The sequence below is a fragment of the Callithrix jacchus genome, chromosome 7, assembly GCF_049354715.1.
Source record: "Callithrix jacchus isolate 240 chromosome 7, calJac240_pri, whole genome shotgun sequence".
Lineage (NCBI taxonomy): Eukaryota > Metazoa > Chordata > Mammalia > Primates > Cebidae > Callithrix > Callithrix jacchus.
The window spans coordinates 16,032,424-16,056,588 of NC_133508.1; the positions used below are offsets into that span (position 1 = coordinate 16,032,424).

The 24,165-nt window shown below is 44.9% G+C and overlaps 1 protein-coding gene and 1 pseudogene across 5 annotated transcripts in view; both read right to left on the minus strand.

Annotated features, from left to right (window-relative positions):
* Nucleotides 1-18,177, minus strand: part of NMT2 (N-myristoyltransferase 2) — a 63,114-nt gene extending 44,937 nt beyond the window's left edge. For 4 of the 5 annotated variants that reach the window (XM_035306844.3, XM_035306840.3, XM_078329519.1 and 1 more), the window contains exon 1: nt 17,968-18,177. In XM_035306844.3, the coding sequence (XP_035162735.1) occupies nt 17,968-18,077 (110 nt within the window). In that variant the 5' untranslated portion in view covers nt 18,078-18,177. Of the gene's footprint in view, nt 1-17,776; nt 17,918-17,967 lie in introns of those variants that run through there. The other variant, XM_035306842.3, reaches the window with a different exon arrangement.
* A 2,621-nt stretch (nt 18,178-20,798) lies between these two features.
* On the minus strand, nt 20,799-22,381 carry LOC144577182 (cytochrome c oxidase subunit NDUFA4 pseudogene; annotated as a pseudogene).
* Between the last annotated feature and the right edge of the window lie 1,784 nt (nt 22,382-24,165).

Sequence of the window (24,165 nt, forward strand, 5' to 3'; positions counted from 1 at the left end):
ACCACCATCCTCACCATCATCATATCATTACGACCATCACCATTATCATCACTATAAGCACTACATCACTGCCACCATCACCACCATCATTACCACCATCATCACCACTATCATTACTACCATTATTGTTGCCATCACTATTATCACCACTACCATCATCATCACCATCAACATTATCACAATCATCATCATAATCACCATCATATCATTACTACCATTATCACCATTATCATCATCACCACCATCACTGCCACCATGATCACCATCACCACCACATCACACCACCATCACCAACACTATCACCACCACCGCCATCACCACCACCACTGCCATCACCACCATCACCATCATATCATTACTACCACTGTCACCATTATCATCACCATCAGCACCACCGGTGCCACTACTATTGCCATCACCACCATCCCTGCTGCCATCATCATGACCACATCATCACCACCATCACCACATCATCATCACAACCACATCACCACCACCACATCATCATGAGCACCACATCATCACCACCACCACCACATCATCATCACCACCACATCACCACCAGCACATCATCATCACCACCACATCACCACCACCACCACCACCACCATCATCACATCATTGTCACATCATCGTCACCACCACCACACCATCACGACCAACACATCATCACCACCACATCATCATCACCACCACATCATCATGAGCACCACATCATCATGAGCACTACATCATCAACACCACTACATCATCATCACCACCACATCATCACCACCACCACATCATCATGAGCACCACATCATCACCACCACATCACCACCACCACCACCACATCATCATCACCACCACATCACCACCACCACATCATGAGCACATCATCATGAGCACCACATCATCAACACCACCACATCATCACCACATCATCATCACCCCCACCACATCATCATCATCACCACCACATCATCACCACCACCACCACATCATCATCATCACATCATCATCACCACCACATCATCACCACCACCACCACATCATCATCATCACCACATCATCATCACCACCACATCATGATGAGCACCACATCATCATCACCACCACCACCACATCATGATGAGCACCACATCATCATGAGCACCACCACAACCACCACATCATCATCACCACGTCATCATCACCACCACATCATCACCATCACTATCATCACCTCCAGCATCGTTATCATCACCATCACTACCATAATCATCACCACAGCAGGTAACACTCTGCAACACTTACTATGTGTCAGGCACTGTACCAAGAACCCTACAGATATCAGCCTCATACTGTCAAACTCAGAAGTAAGTGCTATTATTATTCCCATCTTATAGATGAGGAAACTGAGATATAGAGAGATTAAGAACTTGCTGAAAGTCTCGTGGCTAACCATGGCAGAGACAGGACTTGAATCCAGGCAGTCCAGTTCCAAAATCCACATAATTACTACCCTATGTTGTCTCATTTATGTACTTACTTGGGTTGACCATTTTTCAAATAATTACTGGCAATGTTTAGTCTTCTTTTGTAAACTGCCTAATTGTGATCTTTGGACATTTTTTTATTCGACTATTTCATGGAATTGTAATAGATCTTTGTGTTACATGTGTGCACATAGCCTGGTGTTCTGGTTGGAATCCCAAAACACTTCACTAGATGGAAAAAAAATATGACTTTTTGGTACAGTTGATAAAAAACAAAGGTAACCCAAATGTGCGCACACTGCCTGCTGCTGGTGAAGAATCACACCCACAGCTGGGGAAGTTGGTTAAGGTTGACTCAGCTTATCAGGGTGTACTGGCCAAAGTTGGTCCTCATCCTAGATCAGAAGCACCCATCTTATTTACGTTAATCATGTGACCATCAGATTTGATAACGGATTTCACCTGCAGGTCAGGGTTTGAAGAAGTCACACAAATCAGTTTGTTTTTGTCAGTGACTCATTTGTGTAATTCCAGGATTAGTTTCTTCACTCTTTTTTCCCAAGTATAATGCAGAGGCCAGAGCAGGAAGCCAGCCTTCTAGCTGTCATCATCTGGCTGCATTATAGCCTCATCTAAAGTAGGATTTCAGCTCCATCATGGGTTTGGTAGCTTCAACCCATACTCAGTGTGCCCCTTCTCCTCTTGGGATTGATGTAGGGAGTATCTACAAAGCAACATCATCTCTGCGCAAAGCAGTACGTCATGGACAAGCCCGAGAAGGCTCAGAACTCAGAGCTGGCCCAGAAGTTTATGGCCAGGGAGGGACAGAGACCATCATCAAAGATCCATCAAGCAGGCAGGTGGCTGCAGCTACTGAGGCTAAAGCTTTGGATAAAGGTGACTGTGAGACTAGCCAATAATTTAAATATTTACAGGGTGCCTAGCTCTAGGCAATGACCAAATGAGCCCTGGAATTAATACAAGCGTCCCTGGAAGAGAGGAATCTTGATGGTCCCCTTTGCAAGCTTCTGTTCCTGTTGACTAGTCCTTCCTCGCTAGCTTCTGGTCTGGTTTACTAGTGAATCCCTCTTCTTGCATACTGAGTTGTTCGAAGTTTTTGGTTCTTCTAAAGCTGTACTGTATTGGACATGTGGGAATGTATGTTCTATCTCATTAGCGTCCTCCTTTCATAATTAGTTCATTATTATCAAACAACTTTGGTGTCTACATCACATAGAAGCCCAGTTTTGCTGAGAGGTAATGTTAAACTACATTAGAACTTTCATACCACACTCATTGGCCAGAAACACGTCTCCCATGAAGTTTAGTTTGTGAAGTAAGACCTGTCTTTGTAGATAGCACCAGATCAGAATAGAGGAAGAAATCTTTTAAATGCTTTAAAAAGGTGTTATTTACATATCTTGAAGATCATTATATATAATTGAAAATGAAATTCAAATTATTCAGCTATCTGAGAGACCAAAGGAGACAGATCTGTGGCTTAAGAGCCTCAAGGAAACTGGTGGCTCAAAAGAGCAGAATTGTAGATGGTTTTAAAAAGAAAAAAAAAAGTTGACCAGGCACGGTGGCTCATGCCTGTAATTCCAGCACTTTGGGAAGCTGAGGCAGGCAGACCACTTGAGGTCAGTAGTTTGAGACCAGCCTGGCCAACATGGTGAAACCCCATCTCTACCAAAAACATAAAAAATTCACTGGGTGTGGTGGCATGTGCCTGTAATCCCAGCTACTTGGGAGGCTAAGGGAGGAGAATCACTTGAATCTGGGAGGCAGAGATTGCACTGAGCTGAGATCATGCCATTGTACTCCAGCCTGAGTGACAGAGTGAGACTCTGTTTAAAAAAAGAAAAAAAAAGTTGTAATAGTCAAACATAGACACGAGATAGCTTGATCCAAGGCAGAGGCCTATGATAAGAGCCTGTGATATGTTTCCAAGGGCAAAGGCCAGAGATGAGAGGCAGAGAAAACAATTTCTATGAGCAAAGTCAAAGGCCAAGGGCAAGTTGGTGAGGCTGTACAAATGTGCTTTCCACCAGGAATCACAAAGGTGAACTTGGAGTCCTCAAACACAAAAGGAAATGCACCTCCTGGATCCAAAAGGGAGCCAGAGTTCATGGTCCACTCCAGGATGGTAGAGAAAAGAAAAAAAAAATTTTTTTAAAGCAGAGACATACCACAGAGCTCTGAGAAGTTGTCCACAAGACAAGGAGCAAGTGGCAGTGTCTAGACGGATGGCTTAAAGCTGTGACAGGCAGGACTGGGGTTTCTCCTTTGCCAAAATGTATCTTTTCCCCTTATCTTTAGGAAGTGACAACAAAAAGTCAACTCAAGAACCCTGGAGTCAGAGGGGTCCCTGGTGCATAAAGCCTGTGGTCTTCTCAGCGCCATTCCCTCTCAGAACCTTCCCCGGCCTTCTGTTATCCCTGAGGATGGGGTCGAGCCCTGGACAAAGAACACTTGTCAAATCATGAGTTTTCAAGCCAAATGGCTCCTTTTAAGCAGTTTTTTTTTTTTTTTTTTTCCATTTACCAATGAAGACACATCCTCAGAGGGTTAAGTGACCTCCAAAGTCCAAGTGAGGGTTAGTGAAGGAAGCTTCTTGGTTCCTTTTTTGTTTTTTGGTTTTTTTTGAGTCGGAGTTTCACTCTTGTTACCCAGGCTGGAGTGCAATGGCGCGATCTCGGCTCACCGCAACCTCCGCCTCCTGGGTTCAGGCAATTCTCCTGTCTCAGCCTCCTGAGTAGCTCGGATTACAGGCATGCGCCACCATGCCCAGCTCAAGTTTTGTATTTTTAGTAGAGACGGGGTTTCACCATGTTGACCAGGATGGTCTCGATCTCTTGACCTCGTGATCCACCTGCCTCGGCCTCCCAAAGTGCTGGGACTACAGGCGTGGTTCCTTGACACTCATCTCAACACACTACACTGCCTTCCTGAAACTTAACTGAGAGAGATTTTAAAATATTCATTGGGAAACATTCTGGAGAGGTAATACACATACAAGGATATTAACTTCAGCCCTGTGCACTAGCACGAAAGAATGAAAACTACCTCACTGTCTACTAACACGGGGCAGATTAAAGAGGTAATGGTGTATCCATTCAATGCTATAATATAGAGCTCCCTCCCCTTTTTTTTTTGGAGTGAAAGTTTAATAGTCAGAAGAGAAGAGAAAGAAAAACTGCTCTCTTTATAAAGAGAGAGGGGTCTCTGAGTAGAAAGGACCCATACACAGCCTTTTCAAAAAGGAGGTTGGAGCTGAACGTGGTGGCTCTTGCCTGTAATCCCAGCAACTCCAGAGGACGCTTGAAGCCAGGAGTTCGAGACCAGCTTGGGTAACACAGTGAGACCCTCTCCAGCCATCTCTAAAAAAATACAATAAAACTAAAAGGAAGTTGATCTATGTATTGATATATAATGACTTCCCAGATACGCTGTAAGTGAAAAATCAAGAGGCATGCTGCCATTTGTGCTGAAGGCCTGTGCAGGCACGAGTGTGCGCATGTCCCCCTCCTTGCTACCTCTGGTAGGACACGCCAAGAGCCGGCAACAGGAGCTGCCTGTCGGGGAGAAATTCAGTGCAGGGAGAATGAGACTTAACTTCACTGCATCCTCCAGATGCCTTTTGAATTTTGTACCATGTATCTGACCTTTGAATAGGTCACATTACTTATTCAAAAAATTACATAATGAACACATGAAACTGTCTCTAAGGCCGAAGCAACACACAGATGTTTTGTTAGTTAGTATACAGGTTGAGCTGTGTGGGCTCCAGCCCTAAAATAGCAGCCGGTCACAACCCAAGCACATTTATCTTTCGTGAAAAGGTCTCTGCATCCCTCATTGGGGAACCTGTGTTCTAAGATGACTGCAGGGCCAGCTGCCTCTATCTTCTCCCCCACACCCAGGATGCTGGCTTGGTACAGGCGCTCTGCGGTGATTTCCTACCACGGGTACGTACCTCCCAGCCAGCGGGAGGGATGAGTGGGGCCCTCCAAGTGCCCAGGGCAAACATTGTCACCATGGAAGCAGGGGGTCACTGGCAGCCTTGGCCAGAGGCTCCAGCAATGGGGGATGAAGTAAATGATGGTACCCTGTATAGAACCACACGATGGGATGGCCAGCCAATTCCCCGGACTCAGGTGCAGGCTGTGCCATGACCTGGAAAGACATCCGTGGCCTTTCAAATGTCAACAGATCAATACAAACAGTATGCAGTGGTATTCCTTATCCTCAGAAGGATGTTCCAGGGCTCCCAGGAGATGCCTAAAACCGTGGCTAGTGCCCACTCCTGGACTACAGAGCCTATGCACAAATGTATTTTTCCTTTTCCACAATTTTATGGGTAGATTATTTTTTGCTGCTTTTTTTAAGAGACTGGGTCTCACTCTGTCATCCAGGCTGAAGTGCAGTGGTGCAGTCATAGCTCACTGCGGCCTTAAACTCCTGGGCTCAAGTGATCCTCCCACCTCAGTCTCCTGAGTAGCTAGGAATATAAGCGTGTGCAATCATGCATGACTAATTTATTTTTTCTATTTTTGTATTTTTTTGTAGAGATGGGATCTTGCTATATTACTCAGGCTGATCTCGAACTCCTGGCTCAAGTGATTCTCCCACCTCAGCCTCCCAAAATGCTGGGATTACAGGCATGAGCCACTGCACCTGGTCCCAAAGATTCCTTCTTACAACCACAGTATATGATCTTCTTTTCTTATTGAAAACTCTCACCTTTTCACTTAAGAAAGTACTTTATGTCTTCTCTTTGGAGTATCCAAATTGCCAGTGCCACTCCTCCTGCGCTTTGGGGCTATGAGGAAGTAAAGTAAAGGTGACTTCATCACAAGCACTGTGATTCCAAGACAGTGAATCTGATCAGAGATGGCTACTAAGTGACCTGCCGGGGGGACGCTGGACAAAGGCAGGAGTTGCATCCAGGGCAGGACAGGATGGAATGGCCCCAGATTTCATCACACTACTCAGAAGGGTATGCAATTTAAAACTTATGAATTGTTTCTGGAATTTTCCATTAAACATTTTCGGACCAACGTTGACCAAGGGTAACTGAAACTGCAGAAAGCAAAATCACAGACAAGGGGGGTGATGTGGTTTGTCCCCACCCAAATTGCATATTGAATCATAGTTCCCATAATCCTCATGTTATGGGAGGCACCCAGCTGGAGGGAACTGATTCATGGCAGGTTACCCTCTTGCTATACTCATGATAGTGAGTTCTCATGAGATCTGATGGCTTTAGAAAGGGCTTTCGGCCGGGCACGGTGGCTCAAGCCTGTAATCCCAGCACTTTGGGAGGCCGAGGCGGGTGGATCACGAGGTCAAGAGATCAAGACCATCCTGGTCAACATGGTGAAACCCCGTCTCTACTAAAAATACAAAAAAATAGCTGGGCATGGTGGTGCGTGCCTGTAATCCCAGCTACTCGGGAGGCTGAGGCAGGAGAATTGCCTGAACCCAGGAGGCAGGTTGCGGTGAGCCGAGATCGCGCCATTGCACTCCATCCTGGGTAACAAGAGCGAAACTCCGTTTCAAAAAAAAAAAGAAAGAAAGGGCTTTCACCTGCCTTGCTCTCATTCTTCTCTCTCCTATTGCCATTTGAATAAGGATGTGTTTGCTTCCCCTTCTGCCATGAGTGTCATTTTCCTGAGGCCTCCCCAGCCATGCAGAACCGTGAGTCAATTAAACCTTTCTTATAAAAATTACCCTGTCTAAGGTATGTCCTTATAGCAGCATGAGAATGGACTAATATGGGGTACTCCTATGTTTGCATTTTTGTAAATATTTATGATTAGGAAAATGTATGTATCAAGGCATGGAGTTTTTGCTTAGTGATTCATTCTAACGTTCTACATTAAAAATGTGGTTTTGCAAAAAGAATTTTTTAAAACCTTCATTTGGAAACCAAAACAAGCACTCTGCTTTCAATGGTTCTTTCGTTTTCTTAAAATGTTAATAAATACCCTGAAGTAATGAAGAACAAGAACAAATATCCCCCTGCCCTCCCATAAAAAGAAACTCTAAAGGAAAAAACTATGGGAAATTCTTAACATTAACTGAATCGCCATCCTCCTCTGGGAAAGCACTGTATGAACTGGAACACTGCGGGAACACAGCCGTGGGAATAAAGAAGTCCCTATTTCCCCGGGGCGTGTAAGTTTCAGCCAGGAACAGAAGTGCACTAAACAAAACAGAAACTGTGAAGGTGAAATCCTAATTCTGTCCTTGACGCCAACCAGGTTTTCTCCTAAGGCTGGGAAAGCATGACAGGACACTAACTTACTCAAAGCACCCACAAAGAGCCACCCATCAAGGGTAGATGGGGTATAGGCCACAGCACTGGCATACAGGTGGGCTGAAGTGGGTACCACCTGGCAGCACTTTCACCCAGGAGACACAAAACCAGATTCCCTACATAAGCAGAATATGTAAAGAAAAAAAAAAAAGAAAGAAAGAAAGAAAGTAAAAAAAAAACAGATTCTGTGGGCCATGTCGCTTCTCACAGGAGCCTGGCTTCATGGAACTCTGAGTGACGGTGATGCTGGGGCAGGGGACAGAGGCTCCAGGGAAAGGGGTGCTGATACCTATAAGGCTACAGGTGAGGCAGCCAGAAAAGAGATCATTCAGCCATGAAAGAAGCAAAAAAGAAAACCTTGTAACTAATTACACTGATAATATAAAATAAAAGGAGTCCTTTAAGGGACTAGTGAGAATAGAGTTCCCAATTATTGATTTGCAATATTCTTTAAGTAAAGAAATGTCTGATTTTTAAAAAATCAATCCATTGACCTATTATACTGGTGAATTTTGGCTCCAAAGGTGCTCAGGTTGGTAATCAATCTATGACTTATAAATAGACCTTGAGACATTATCAAATCGCTCTTATTGAGGGTCCGTGGGACTGTAGTTTAGTGAAAAGAAACAGATTTACAGTCAGATAGACTCAAAAGCTAAGTTTGAATTGGAGTTATGGCCTGGATAAGTTATGAAAACCGGTAAGCTTCAGTCTCTTCATTTGTTACTGTATTGAGTCAACAAGGGAAAACACACAAAGCCGGGCACGGTGGCTCACGCTTATAGTCCCAGCATTTTGGGAGGCCAAGGAGGGCAGATCACTTGAGGTCAGGAGTTCAAGACCAGTCTGGCCAGCACGGCAAAAACCCATCTCTACTAAAAAATACAAAAATTAGCCGGGTATGGTGGTGGGAGCCTGTACTCCCAGCTACTTGGAGACTGAGGCAGGAGAATCGCTTAAACCCAGGAGGTGCAGGTTGCAGTGAGCCAAGATCATGTCACTACACTCCGGCCTGGGTGACAGAGAAAGACTCCATCTCAAAAAAGAAAAAAATATGCCAAAAGTTAAAAAAATTAGCTATTGTTTAAAAATGTTGGGCCCCATACAGTACAACCAAACTAAAACCTCCATAGCCAAAGTCCACTCAATGAGAAGGAAAAAAAGAAAAGCCTTCGCGTATTTTTAATGCATATAAAACAAAGACAATTTGAAATGAATTTGTCAATGGGAATTAAGAGCTATTGGAATCCATTCAGCAAGTCTTTAGTAAGCTACAAACATGTGCAAAGTACCAGACAGCATGAAGACCAGAGACTGAAAGCGCCGTCTCCATGCGTGCAATCCACCTGTCTGCAGACAGGCAGACACACCACACGCTGTGTTCTACAGACATGTTTTGAGGTGTGTCTTAGTTCAGGCTGCTATTACAGAATATGATAGACTGATTACCTAAAGAACAGACATTTATTTCTTACAGTTCTGGAAGCTGGAAGTCTACCAAGGTCAGGGTGCCAGCAGGGTCAGGTTTTTGGTGAGGGCTTCATTCTGGCAGATAAAGAAAGCTCTGGATTCTTTATCACTTTATAAGCACACATTGATACTATTCAGGGGGGCTCCACCCTGATGAGCACCTCCAGACACCATCACATTGGGGATTTAGGCTTCAACATAGGAGTTGGAAGGGATACACAATTCAGTTCCAGCAAGGTACCAGCACCGTTCACTATGTCCGTCCCTAAAGACTCCCTGTGCCCACAGATCCCACCAAAGGTGTGGCCCTGAGTGGCCATATGATACCACACAATACTCTCCTACCCCCTCTTCCCATTCTCCACCACAGTGGACTAGATCATGCCTGGATAACCCCTTTCTTGGCCAGAAACCAGTGAGATCCTTTCTGGAGAATGTGAGCTAAGGAAAGATGCTGGGGGCAAGCTAGGTGACAGAGAGGGAGACAGAAAAGGAGAGACGTTAGAAAGAAAGATGGACCTTGGGTACTTGACTTTCTAGGGTCTAATTCTAATAAAGTCCAGCCACACTTCATTTTCAGATAACCTACTGTATGTTTAAATAAAAACCTTTTTTTGGGGGGTGGGGGGATGGAATCTCACTCTGTTGTCCAGACTCACTGGAGAACAGTGGCACAATCTCAGGCTCACTGCAGTATGTGCTTATAAAAGTGATCTCTGCCTCCCGGGTTCAAGCGATTCTCCTGTCTCAGCCTCCCAAGTAGCCGGAATTACAGGCATCCATCATCACACCAGACTGATTTTTGTATTTTTAGTAGACACAGGGTTTCACCATGTAGTTCATGCTGGTCTTGAACTCCTGACCTCAGGTGATCCACCCGCCTCAGCCTCCTGGGGTTACAGGTGTGAGCCACCGCACCCAGCAAAATAAAACCCTTTACTTGAACTTGTTGGTAGATGTTACACACACATTGAGCAACAGACACAAAGACCCACATTCCCCATTTGTGACTGTGGACAAGCCACTCACCTCTAGGAGCCACAGCTTGGGGCAGGAGAACAAGGGTCTGCCCAAGCAGAAGCCTGGGGAGAGAGGGTGGGAGTAAGTGGGAAAGATGTCAGGGTAAGGATACACTCACTAAGAGCTACAGGGCCTCTGGCAGGGGTCAGCACCTTCGGTCGTCATGACTGCAAAAGGCATCATGAAAGAAACACACGTGGGCTGACCTTGATTTAGAGAAGAGGAAAAGAAAGATGAGGGGATGTTCTCAGAAGCAGAGAAAGTCATGACCACAGAGAGGCATGGGCAGTAACAAATTCCTTTTGGTGAACAATGATGTCTGACGCTGAATTCAAAGGTGTTTTCTGCCCTACACTATAATCAGACTTCCCTCCCTCCCCATTAGCCACAAACACTTCAGCAAACCGTGTGCACAATAGCTGGATTTTAGTGATTCCTGGGAGGAGGGTGGTGAGAGAGACAGAACTGAAGACAGCCGAGTTCCACCCAAGGTCAAACGTTGAAGAAAAAGAGCATCCTAAGGACACAGAGGCATGAGGAGCCCAGTGATGATCAAGGTGGCTCAGTGTGGATGTGCTTGAGGACCATGAAAACTTAAGACTCCGAGAAACCCCATGAACATATATTAGCTTGGGCCATTTCGTTTAGATATGAAAGAAAAGGTGCCAGGCACGGTGGCTCACGCCTATAATCCCAGCACTTTGGGAGGCCAAGGTGGGTGGATCATTGAGGTCAGGAGTTCGAGACCAGCCTGGTAAATACGGTGAAGCCCCGTCTCTACTAAAAATACAAAAATTAGCTGGGTGTGGTGGTGAGTGCCTGTAATCCTGGCTACTCAGGAGACTGAGGCAAGAGAATCACTTGAACCGGGGAGGCAGAGATTGTAGTGAGCTGCACCACTGCATTCCAGTCTTGGACTCTGTCTCAAAAAATAAAAATAAAAATAAAGGGAAAGGTGATCTTAGCATGTCAAAGGACATGGAAACCCTTTGGTCACAGATGAACAGGGATAAAATCCCAGAAGTTTCTAGACTGAAAACAAGTTACAACAGACAAAAAGAATAAGGTTACCTATAAAAGAAACAGAAGCAGATTTTTAGAGAAAACAGCATCTGGCCAGGCACAGTGGCTCACGCCTGTATTCCCAGCACGTTGGGGGACTGAGGTAAGTGGATCACCTGAGGTCAAGGGCAGGAGTTTGAGACCAGCCTGGCCAACATGGCAAAACCCTGCCTCTACTAAAAATACAAAAATTATCTGGGTGTGGTCATGGGCACCTATAGTCCCAACTACTCAGGAGGCTGAGGCAGGAGAATCACTTGAACCCAGGAGGCAGAGGTTGCAGTGAGCTGAGAACGTGCCACTGCACTCCAGCCTGGGTGACAGAGTGAGACTCTGCCTCAAAAAACAAAAACAAAACAAAAAAAGAAACATCTGTACCAGTAAATGCTGGAAGATTTAAAACCATGTTTATGGAGTTTAAAGAAAAACAGTTGTTATCACTGAGTCACATGCACACCCAGACTATGCATTATGTGGGAGGGAAAAGAATGGCATTTTCAGACACGGAAGAACTCAAAATATATCATCCACACACTCCGAGAAAAAAAATCATACGAGCATGCGCTTAAAGAAGAAAAAGAGAGGATGTGTTTTATTTTTTATTTTTTGAGACAGAGTCTTGCTCTGTCACCCAGGCTGCAGTGCAATGGTGCCATCTCAGCTCACTGCAACTTCCATTTCCTGGGTTCAAGAGATTCTCCTGACTCAGCCTCCTGAGTAGCTGGGATTATATACATGCACCCGCCACCACACTTGGCTAATCTCTTCTGTATTTTTAGTAGGGATGGGGTTTCACCATGTTGCCCAGGCTGGTCTCGAATTCCTGACCTCAGGTGATCCGCCCACCTCAGCCTCCCAAAGTGCTGGGATTACAGGCGTCAGCTACCTCGCCAGGCCAAGAAGATATGTTTTAAAAGAAACAACAGAAACCTATAAAAACAGTAAAGCCGTCAGAAAAATCTAAAATGTCTTTGATAACATGGATGTGAAATATCATATAATGGTCAAGAAAAAAGTCTCTAGCGAAACAAGGGGAAAATGAAAGAATTACAATTCTAGGTTATTTCAATAAAACCTGGGAAATGAAAAGAAGTCAAAATACCCTATATATTTTTGTCTTGTGAAATGGTAGAATATTTGAAACAGTGGTTAATTTTTTGATATGGCTAAAGAAGTATGGATGAAAACATGCTTGTTGAACATGTACAGATCGCCAGGTGCGGTGGCTCATGCCTGTAGTCTCAGCACTTTGGGAGGCCGAGGTGTGTGGATTACTTGAGCTCAGGAGTTTGAGACTAGCCTAGACAACATGGTGAGACCCTGCATCTACGAAAATCCAAAAATTAGCCAGGTGTGGTGGTGCATGCCTGCAGTCCCAGCTACTCGAGAGGAAGAGGTAAAGGATCACTTGAGTCCAGGAGGTCAAGGCTGTAATGAGCTGAGATCATGCCACTGCACTCCAGCCCAGGTGACAGAGTGAGATCTTATCTCAAAAAAAAAAAAGGGTACAGATAATCCACAGAAGAAAAATAAAGAATGAAAACTAGACATATTCTGCCAAAGGCAGGAAATAAAATACAGAAATATTTTGAGTACCAAGAAAGCTTTTAAACAAAATTCACACTGAATATGATCTGAACTGTCCAGTATCATAGGCACCAGTCACATGGGGCTATTTAAATTTAAATCAACTCAAATAAAATAAAGCTTTCAGCTCCTCAGTCACACTTTGCCACATTTCAAGTGCTCCATGTGCTGATGACTGCCAGCTAGATTACTATCACCCCAGAAAGTTCCAGCAGACAACACTAAGTACCAGTGAAAGATACATGGTAACAAACACACCCGGGTACAGCAAGATCCCAGTGCTGCTAAACACACAACACCTGTTAAAATGTGAGTCTAACTGTTAGTGGTTGCATCTTTAGGCAATTAGGTGACCAGGGGCTTTCACTCTACTTTATATACCTTATTGTTTTATATATACATATACATACATATATATATATATATATTTACCCCTTTATATTTATATCTATTTGATATACCTATGTTTGATATTATCTCTCTATATATATTTGATACTATATATCTCTATATAATTTGATATTTATATATCTATATATTTGATATTTACATATGATAAATACATACATATAAGATGTATAAATATATATATATATGTATATTTTTAGACAGAGTCTCATTCTGTTGCCCAGGCTGGAGTACAGTAGTACAATCACAGCTCACTGGGCTAAAGCGATCCTCCCATCTCAGCCTCCCAAGTAGCTGGAACGACAGGCTCATTCTTTATTTTGTAGAGATAGGGTCTTGCTATGTGGCCCAGGCTGATCTTGAACTCTTGGCCTTAAGCAATCCTTGGCCTCCCAAAGCACTGGGATGACAGGCAATGAGCCACCACAGCTGGCCCTATTGTTTGATTTCTGAATAAGCATATTTTTCCCTTATCACAGATAAAAGTTATTAACATGTTTTCAAATGAAATAACAAATCAGTTTCTTGACCTTGGAGTAGAACTTGGTTCAATTAAAATAAAGTGGTTTTTAACTAGTATAGATGTACACTGTACATTTGTGCTAATAAACAAAGATGGCAAAGTATGTGTCCCATATTTAGACAACCCTGGAAAAAGTTTATTTTGGGTCAAAGGGTGACAACACCAATTCAGATGCAAGTCTTAGCAGATATTTGATCATTTCAAACTATAGTTCTTGAGTTGAGGAGGTTCCTAGGGCAAAGACTGTTGTTAATCCATTTTTCCATTTAGATGTATACAGTTGATAAGAGATCAAATTTCAGAAAGGCCAGCTTTGAGTTATCCCTAAATTTTCCACAAGAAAAATCTATTGCAAGTCATAATACGTTTCTGTATTTTCCCACAGATCCCATACAGCTAAGGGGGAGTTCCCAACTTAATTTCAATGATAGATAGTCAGATAAAACAACATAGTGTCCAAAGAAGAACTTCCACTTTTTTTCCCCTGAACTGGCGGTGGTAAAAGACAGGTTATGTTCTTTGTGAATAGAATTCCAAAGTTTCATCTTTGTCCGATACCAGATCTTCAATCTTTCTAAAACAAAAAAACTCTTAAAAACGTCTTAACTCTTAAATACTAAAACTATTTCATGTCTACTCCAGGGACTAACTTAGTCTCATATTTGCCAACAAAGACATACTCATCTATGTTTATTTTAGTTCTTGTATAAATCTTCTTAGAAGCTGCTTCCAGTGAATATTGAGGGGAAAGCTCTCATAAGGGAAAGCTGTGAGAAACATCTATTTGACCGGAAGTATGCACGCTGGAAGTCAGTGTTGGTAAAGCAAGGCGAGAGATGTGGTTTTGTTATGAAAACACCAGTTATATTTCACTCTGTCTCCAACAATGGACAATAACATTAGCTCAGTAAGAGACCATGACCAAGACCAAATGTATTTTACAAATGGAGAGGCCGTACATCAAAAGGACAGTGAGAAGAAGAAAGTAGGTTTTAAATGATTCAACGATTTGCCCTGTCCTCAGTGGTTTCCCTGAAGCCCTTCAGAAGAAAGTAACGGAAGGCAAGAACACAGCAAAATGAGGGAAGTATTAAAGATCCTTGAGCATCCTAACCTCAGATCCAACCGTGAAAGCTCCTGGGAAATTCACCCTCCTGGCTGGGGGTAGTAACTCACACCTGTAATTCCAGCACTGAAACACCAAGGTGGGTGCATCACTTGAGGTCAGGAGACGGAGACCAGCCTGGCCAACATGGTGAAACCCGATCTCTACTAAACATACAAAAATTAGTTGAGTGTGCTGGCACGTGCCTGTAATCCCAGCTACTCGGGAGGCTGAGGCAGGAGAATTGCTTGAACCCAGGAGTCGAAGGTTACAGTGAGCTGAGATGGCACCACTGCACTCCAGCTTGGGCGACAGAACAAGACTACATCTCAGAAAAAAAAAGAGTGTATTTTTCATGAAAAACAATATATAAACACAGTGAGACTCAAGTGTTTTATATAATTATGCCATTGCTTTAATTAATCATAAAACATCTTATATTTCATTCATGGACTCAGCATTATCTATGAAACGAAATATGCTTTTTAGTCGATGAGGAAATTCCATGATAATAAAAGAAAAGCATATGCAGTTCTACATATTTACATATATATTTTTTCGTATAAAACAGTACTCTAATTAGGTATTTTGCTCTTATTTGAGGCTCTAGTTTCAACTTAATATATCTAAAACGACTAACAAATACATGATGGTGAGTGGTGGGGTAAATGAATCCTTTCAGGCCTCAAGGGCACTATTCAGTAAATTACCGCTCTGCACTGGCTGCTGCCTGGTGGCCTCAAATTGACAAACTGCCTTTAAAAGGTGAAACATGTTCTTACTGATTCATCCAAAGGCTCATTATTTGTTATTTATTTAAACTGATGGGAATGAAGAGGCCAAGTAGAGAAAGAGTCTTTCAAATTTTAACATTTCCAAAGTTGAGCTACTTAAAGAAAACCTAGGTTTGTCCTGCGATATCATCAGTAAAAGAGCCGAAGAAAACACAACTACTCCCCCAGACTTGGCACACATTGTCTAAATTCAAACCCAAAAAGGCAATCCAGCAAGAGCAGACATGGGAGTTTTCTTACTCTCCTTACATTTAAATAGAGTACAATATAACCATTATGTCAATCTTTTCCCACTAGAAGCTATTAACGTTATCTGCTATTGGTAAAAGCATTTCAGTCCATGGGGCATCCCTCAATTTTGATTAACCTTGCTAATATATAATGAATGTGCTAACAGACACAACTGAAAATTCCTGCAGGCAGCACAGATGGCTCTGGGTGCTGCTACTCTGGGAACTTTATTTAGCTTCTTGAAAGGTGTCAGGGGACAGGTTTAGATCAATGGGCACACAGATGAGGAATTCTTTGTACCATGAACATTTGTAACAGTGTAAGCAAAGAAGTCCTAATCAAGCCCCGAAGCTAGAGTATCAATCAAAAGAGTAACAATAAACAGAAATTACAGTAGAGAAAACTTGACCAGGGTCTCTGCAGAAAGGTAACACAGGTACTGAAGTTAATCCATCAGCTTGCATCTGCACCAGGTCCCATATCTGGCACTAGAACTACTGTTTCAAAACATATTTGTATTTAGCTGTCTGTCACAAGCAAATTTCTATCGCTGCACAAACAGAACTCAGGTTCAGATTGCCGTCCAATTTCCTTTCCTCTCTTAAAAAAAATATTCTAGACTCGAACATGCCTTTCTTGCAGCTGCCACTTAAGTATTCACAGCAAAAAAAGAAAAACTTGGAAATGGGAGATACACATAGTTTTTATTTTCCTTGATTTCTTGTGACTATTTTATAATGAATTAGAGGTCAGTAAAAAGTCCACTTCTTTAATATTTAATAAATATTAAATTTTTATAGACAAGTAGAATTTTAATATTTATAGACAAGTAGACAAGTAGAATGCAAGGGATTTACACTTTCAATCATCAATCATTTCAAAAATCTCTCCATGAACTAAGCCATCTGGGACTCAGGCCTCCCTATCATGTTTTTTAAGCTGACCCACTTCTCCAACACTCACCATGGTTTGAAAAATCTCACTTCTAAGCGTGTAAGCAAGAACCGCTCTGGACCAGTGCATAGTTTGAATCCAATAGGGTAAAAGGGTAATGCAAACACCACTTTAAAAGGACACCAGTTTTTATTTAAAATGACCCCCTGCCCCTAAAAAGAGCATCAGCACCGGCCTTCACCTGAAGCAATCTTTTCTCTAACAGAAGAGCAAATCAAGTCTGCAGGGGAGAAAGGGGGCAAATGCAAACGATTAAGAAACCCAATCGAGTGTGAAAAGGACTGGTGAATTGAGTTTGGGAGATCAAATACCAGCTTTGCAAACTGGATGCCGCCAGGTCAGCGAGAGCCGGGTTTAGGGGGTCGGCCCTGCTCTGAAGAGCTCTAGGGACACCCGAGGCGTGCAAAGCCGGGTGTCCCCAGCAGGAGCCGGGCCCAGGATCCCTTCGGCTCCTTCGACCCGGCCGAGGAGGCAGAACTTTGCGCAGTTCGCCGCCGGCAGCTCAGACACCACCAGGGGCACCTCCATGCCGCTCCACCCTCACGTTTGCCCATTCGTTTCGGGTGGCGGCTGCGGAAAGGGAGTCTGAAGGGACTTAACAAGGATGGCAGGGGGCAGAGGAGGGGGACCTCCTACCCCAGGCTGCGTCCACCACAAAGGGAAGGGCGGCGCGCCTCTCCTCCGCGCCCATCAGTGCCACCCGCGGGCGAGGTAGCACGCGCCTCTGGGGCCAGGCCGCCAGCGGGGATGGGCGAGGCCGGCCGGGGGCGCGCGGCAGGTGACAGTCGCGTCGGCCGTTCCCGCGCGGGCCCCAGCCTCCCCGCCCACCACGGGCCTCACCTCCCCGCACACTGTCCTCTTCCGGAGCCGCGCGCCCCGGACCTCACCATGGGCTCCGCGCCGCTGCGAAGCCATCGCGGGACGGAGCGGCCCAGGGGCCCCCGGTCCTGGGAGCCGGCACCCGAGCGGGAGCCCCTGGCGCGCGCGGTCCCCGCCCTGTCGCGCCCACTGCGCCCGCGCACCGCCCCTACCCTTTGGCGTGCTCCGTCTCCTCCTCATTGTCCCCGTCTATCCCACACGTGTCCTGGTCGTCCAGTTCCAGGCTCTGCTGGCTGGCCGCAGACTCGCTGTCCTCCGCCATAGCGGCGGCACTGGCTGGGGAGGCGGCGCTCCGGGCCCGGCCGGCGCGGCTGGGCGGGCGCGGCCGCAGCTCCCTCTAGTGCCGCCCGCCGTCCTGCTCCGAATCTGAGCCGGGGCGCCGCGCCCCGCCCCGCCCGCCGGCCCCGCCCACTCCCTGCCCGCCTACCCCGCCCTTCCCCGCGGGCTTCAATCCCGCTCTCTAACCCCGCCCATTTCTCCAGCCCCTCCCCATCCAGCCCCGCCTCTCCCCGCCCCACCGCCTTCAATTCCGCCCTCTAACCCCGCCCACCGCTGCGGCCCCTCCCCTCAGGCCCCGCCCCGCCAGCTCCAACCCTCCTCACCTTGGCCATCTGGACCCCGGGCAGATCCCTGTTAATCCAAGCCCGCGCGGTACCTCTGCCTGGGGTTCGGCTCTCAAGGCTGCAAACGTGCAAGACTTGCCATCATGAGTGGCGGCATTTTTGGAACACAGGCCATAATATTTTACTTCTGGATGAGTTAGGGAGCGCTCCCATCCGTGCAGGGGTTTCCCACTCAGGAGTAGGCGTTCAGGTCTGGGGCTTTGCAGAAGCTCTTCCCGCCCTCTCAATACATGCTGTTAACAGTTCCATTTCGCATCTGACTATCCTTCTAATAAGTTATGAAATCAAATTCAAAGTCAAAATAGAGTACTTCCAACCTTCCCACCACCACGTTCCTACTAGGCTTGCAGCCCTAAAACTCTTGACAGAGAAATTCTTGAGCTACCCCTGCTTTCCCTGAACACTACGGACAGCTTAGATCTGAACAGACATCTTGAGGGACATGGGGATGCATCCACGATGCTGGGGAATTGGACCGTTTCAGGTAGGCCACTCTGGCTTTCCCAAGGTCAAGGTCATGACCTAGATGTCCAAGCAAACGTGCACGGCCTTCTGGGTGAAATCGTCCTTTGCCTCTCTCAGAAAAGGAAAGGGATGCACTCTGTAGGACTGCCAAATAGAAGGCCGGCAAAGTTCAGCCTCTCTTATCTGCTATTGCGTTCTGAACAGAGCAGCCCTGTCCTTTGCTTTGCTTTGCTAAGATGATCTTGTTCAAAGGTCCTGCCAGGCCACCGGAAGTTTCTGGGGTGGTTTTGCAAACATAGTCATCAGAACCCTCTGAGTGAGGAACATGAGACTTTAAAGAATCACCTGAATTTTTTGGGTGGGTCCTTTATTTGCAGAAGATACTAGGAGCATTCTGTGGCTTTTTTCCCCAAGGGAGCCTATGTTTTTAAAACGCAATGAGCTAGAAGTATCAAAAGATGAAAATTGTAGAACGATTTCAAAGTCCATCAGCTGTTTGGCATAGAGACAAGTAAAATTCTGTAAGAAGTGCAAATGGGGCCAAAACACAAAGGAAATACAATATTGTCCTTAACAATTGCAACTCTTTCTGAGGCAGAATGTCACATATCACCTCTGTGAAACTTTAGGATAAAAGCAAGTACAGATCAATGAGGTTCCTGCAGCTCACCTCTATGAACATGGGTTTTGGAGAACCATAGCCAGCTTCAGTAACCAATAGAAAACTGGCCAGGAGCAAGCCTATCAATCAGATCAGCAACTCTAACCTGTCAGAAGGTTTTCCAAAAGAGTTTTTTTAAACATAAGGCGGCTGCATGCGGTGGCTCATGCCAATGATCCCAGCACTTTGGGAGGCTGAGGTGGGCAGATCACCTGAGGTCAGGAGTTCGAGACCAGCCTGACCAACATGGAGAAAGCTCATCTCTACTAAAAATACAAAATTAGCCGGGCATGGTGGCTCATGCCTGTAATCCCAGCTACTTAGAAGGCTGAGGCAAGAGAATCACTTTTACCCGGGAGTTGGAGGTAATGATGAGCTGAGATCACACCATTGCACTGCACCCTGGGCAAAGAGAGCAAAACTCTGTCTCAAAAAAAAAAAAAAACCAACCAAACAAACAAACAAACAAAAATAAGGCAAAGGAAACTCAGTATATATATATTTATTTGAGTTTTCATAAGTTTTGACTAAGAACTGCTCAAAGAATTAAAAAAACAAATAATCCTGGAGCAATAAAATGACGTTATCAAAAACCAGTGAAATACTAGAAAACAACTAACAGGGAACTTGTGTTCCCCGGAGTGGAAAGACGCTGGTCTAGACGTTGGTACAGTACTGAAGTATTACTAATACAAGTGTTTTACAGCATTCATCTTTGGAAGGAGGGAAAAGTTTGCAGATAAGCCTGGGGCTTCCTAAATCCTACTGTCCTGTATGGAAACACTATGTTTTTAAAAACTTTTTACTTCTTTCCCTGGCTTAATTCCAAAGTTTGTAGAATTGGAACCAAGTGGCATCTTCTGGCATCTCAGATCTAAAGTTTATTCGGGCTGGGCACAGTAATCCCTATACTTTGGGAGGCCAAGGAAGGTGGATCATCTGAAGTTAGGAGTTCAAGACCAGCCTGGCCAACATGATGAAACCCTTTTCTACTAAAAATACGAAAAATTAGCTGGGCATGGTGGTATGTGCCTGTAATCCCAGCTACTCAGGAGGCTGAGGCAGGAGAATCACTTGAACCCGGGAGGCAGAGGTTGCAGTGAGCTGAGCACTCCAGCTTGGGCAGCAAGAGCAAAATTCCATCTCAAAAAAAAAAGAAAATAGTTTATTTGGTGGATGGGAGCACTGTAGAGTGGTTGCCAGTGTATTTTTTTTGCTTTTCAAGTTTCAGTTATTTATTAATCGGTGTAATCTCCAATAGATGACATCAACATGATTTTATGCATTTAGAGGAGAACTATTTCCTGGCTAAGGAGAAAACGGTGTGGATGGCTTCTGGAAGACTTTCATTCTAAAGCAGCTTTATAGTGAAACATTTCATTCAGAAATCTGGAGCTTCTTTCTTGAGTTTGCTGTAGTCCACATTGACTGAGTAGAACCTGTATCGATCATCGGGACCCAGTTTGTCCCAGGGCGCTGGGTTATTCTTTCTGTCCCAACTAACATCTGGATTGAACAATGCCAGACGCAAGAGATACAGTGCTGCTCCAGTACCTCCAGCTCCAGTAAATACAAAGAGGGCATCAAGCTAGGATGCTTCTCCGCCTGACCGATGATCTGGCAGAGTGCGTTTGTGCGAGAGGCATCGGATTGGAAAGGAGAGAGCCAGCCTGGCCACCAGGCCCCGGGCTAAGTGGTATCTCACCAGAGTATTTTAAAGGGCCTTTGGGAATTTTCTATTCTGCCTGGCCCACTCCTACTACAGATGTCAGACTATAGTTGTGTACTTGGTCTTGTTTTAACTTCTTTTTTAATTTTGGTAAAATACATACAACATAAAATATACTATCCTAACCATGTTTCTTTCTCTTTTTTTGAGAAGGAGTTTTGCTCTTGTTGCTCATGCTAGAGTGCAATGGTAGATCTCAGCTCACTGCAACCTCTACCTCTCAGGTTCAAGCAATTCTTCTGCCTCAGCCTCCCAAGTAGCTGGGATTACAGGCACCTGCCACCACACTTGGCTAATTTTTGTAGTTTTAGTAAAGATGGGGTTTCACCATGTTGGCCAGGCTGGTCTCGAACTCCTGACCTCAGGTGATCCAACCACCTCAGCCTCCCAAAGTGCTGGGATTACAAGTGTGAGCCACTGCATCTGCTTATCGTAACCATGTTTAAGTGTACAGTTTAATAGTGTTAAATATCCTCACATTGTGGTGCGAGCAGTCTCCAAAACTTTTTCATTTTGTAAAACTGAAACTCTACACTCATTAAACCACAATTCCCCTTCTCTTCTCAGGCGCCGGAACTCACCATTCTACTTTCTGTTTCTATGAGTCTGACTACCCTAGATACCTCATATAAAGAATCCGTCTTGTCCAGGTGCAGTGGCTCACATCTGTAATCCCAGCACTTTGGGAGGCAGAGGTGGACGGATCACGAAGTCAGGAGATTGAGACCATCCTGGCCAACATGGTGAAACACTGTCTGTACTAAAAATGCAAAAAGTAGCTGGGCGTGGTAGTGGACTCCTGTAATCCCAGCCACTCAGGAGGCTGAGGCAGGAGAATTGCTTGAACCCTGGGAGGTGGAAGCTGCAGGGAGCCGAGATCATGCACTGCACTCCAAACTGGTGACAGAGCAAGACTCTGTCTCAAAAAAAGAAAAGTGTCTGTCTTTTGGTGACTGCTTTCTTTTACTTAGCACAGTGTCTTCAAGGTTCAACCATCTTGTAGCATGCGTCTGAAATTCCTCACTTTTTAAGGCTAAACAATCTTCCATTGTATGTATTTACCACATTTTACTTATCCGTTCATCCATTGACGGACATCGGGTGGCGTCCACCCTTTGTCTATTGTGAAGAATACTGTTTTAAACACGTGGGTACAAATATCTTTTCAAGACTCTGCTTTCAATTCTTTTAAACATATCTTCCAGAAGAACTGCTAAGTGATACGGTCATTCTGAGAGTTTTTGAGGAACTGCCACACTGTTTTCCACAGTGGCTGTGCCGTTTTACAATCGCACAACAGTAGACAGGAGTTCCAGTCTCCCCATTTCTTCAACACTTGTTATTTTCTATTTTTCTAATAGCAGTAATTCTAATGGGTATGCAGTAATACAACTTCTTTATATAATCAAGCCCTTACATGTAACCACTGTTTCTTCTTATGAAGTACATTGTTTTAGACCAAAACAATAACAAACTTTTAAAAATAAAATATAATACAGGAATACATTGGGGATAGTTATATTATTTATAAGAGAATATGCAATTACAATGAGTATTATGCTTTTTTTTTGAGATGGAGTTTCGTTCTTGTCACTCAGGCTGGAGTGCGATGGCACGATCTTGGCTCACTGCCACTTCCGCCTCCCCAGTTCAAGCCATTCTCCTGCTTCAGCCTCCTACGTAGCTGGGATTACAGGCACACACCATGAAACCTGGCTACAATTTTTTTGTATTTTTTGTGGAGACAGGGTTTTACCACGTTGGTCAGACTGGTCTCAACCCCCTGACCTCAAATGAACCCTTTGCCTTGGCCTTCCAAAGTGCTGGGATTACAGGCATGAGCCACCAGGCATGACCTGCAATTACTTTTAATTGCAAAAGCATCTAAAAAAATAATAGCTAACTAGAAGATAAAATCTGAGGAAACAGCCCAGAATGCAGTTCAGAGGAATGGAAAGACAAGCAATGGAAGGAGTAAAGAGCCATGGGTGACAGGGCAAAGCCTGGAGTGCTTCCTTCCCGCCCCTCAGAACAACACCCCACCATGAACACAAGCTTGGGTTGGCTGGCTGCATGCAGGGCAGCACCGAGCTGAGCCAGCCTGGGCCGTGGGGACTCTGCAGTACTCAGTCAATCCACCAGCTGACCACAGACACATCGGAGAGCCCACCCAAGTGGTCAGTGTAACTTCCCAGCTGGCCTGCAAACGAGAAATAATTAATGGTTGTTGTTGGGCCGAGAACAGTGGCTCACGCCTGTAATCTCAGCTCGCTGGGAGGCCAAGGCAGGCAGATCACGAGGTCAGGAGTTTGAGACCAACCTGGCCAACACGGTGAAACCCCCTCCCTACTAAATATACAAAAAATTAGCCAGGCATGGTGGTGCGTGCCTGTAATCCCAGCTACTCAGGAGGCTGAGGCAGGAGAATCACTTGAACCCAGCAGGCAGGGGTTGCAGTTAACCGAGATTGTGCCGTTGCACTCCAGCCTGGGATACAGGATGACACTCTGTCTCAGGAAAAAAAAAAAAAAAGTTGGTTGTTTTAAGCTATTAAATTTTGGAGTGTTTCTTTTCATTTTTTAAAGTTAATTAATTTTTTTTTTTCCGATGGAGTCTCACTCTGTTGTCTAGGCTGGAGTGCAGTGGTGCCATCTCTGCTCACTGTAACCCCCACCTCCTGGGCTCACGCAATTCTCCTGCCTCAGCCTCTGGAGTAGCTGGGATTAAAAGCACCCACCACCACACCTCACAGATTTTTATATTTTTAGTAGAGACTAGGTTTAACCATGTTGGCAAGGCTGGTCTCAAACTCCTGACCCCAAGTGATCTGCCTGCCTTGGCCTCCCAAAGTGCTGGGATTATAGGCGTTAGC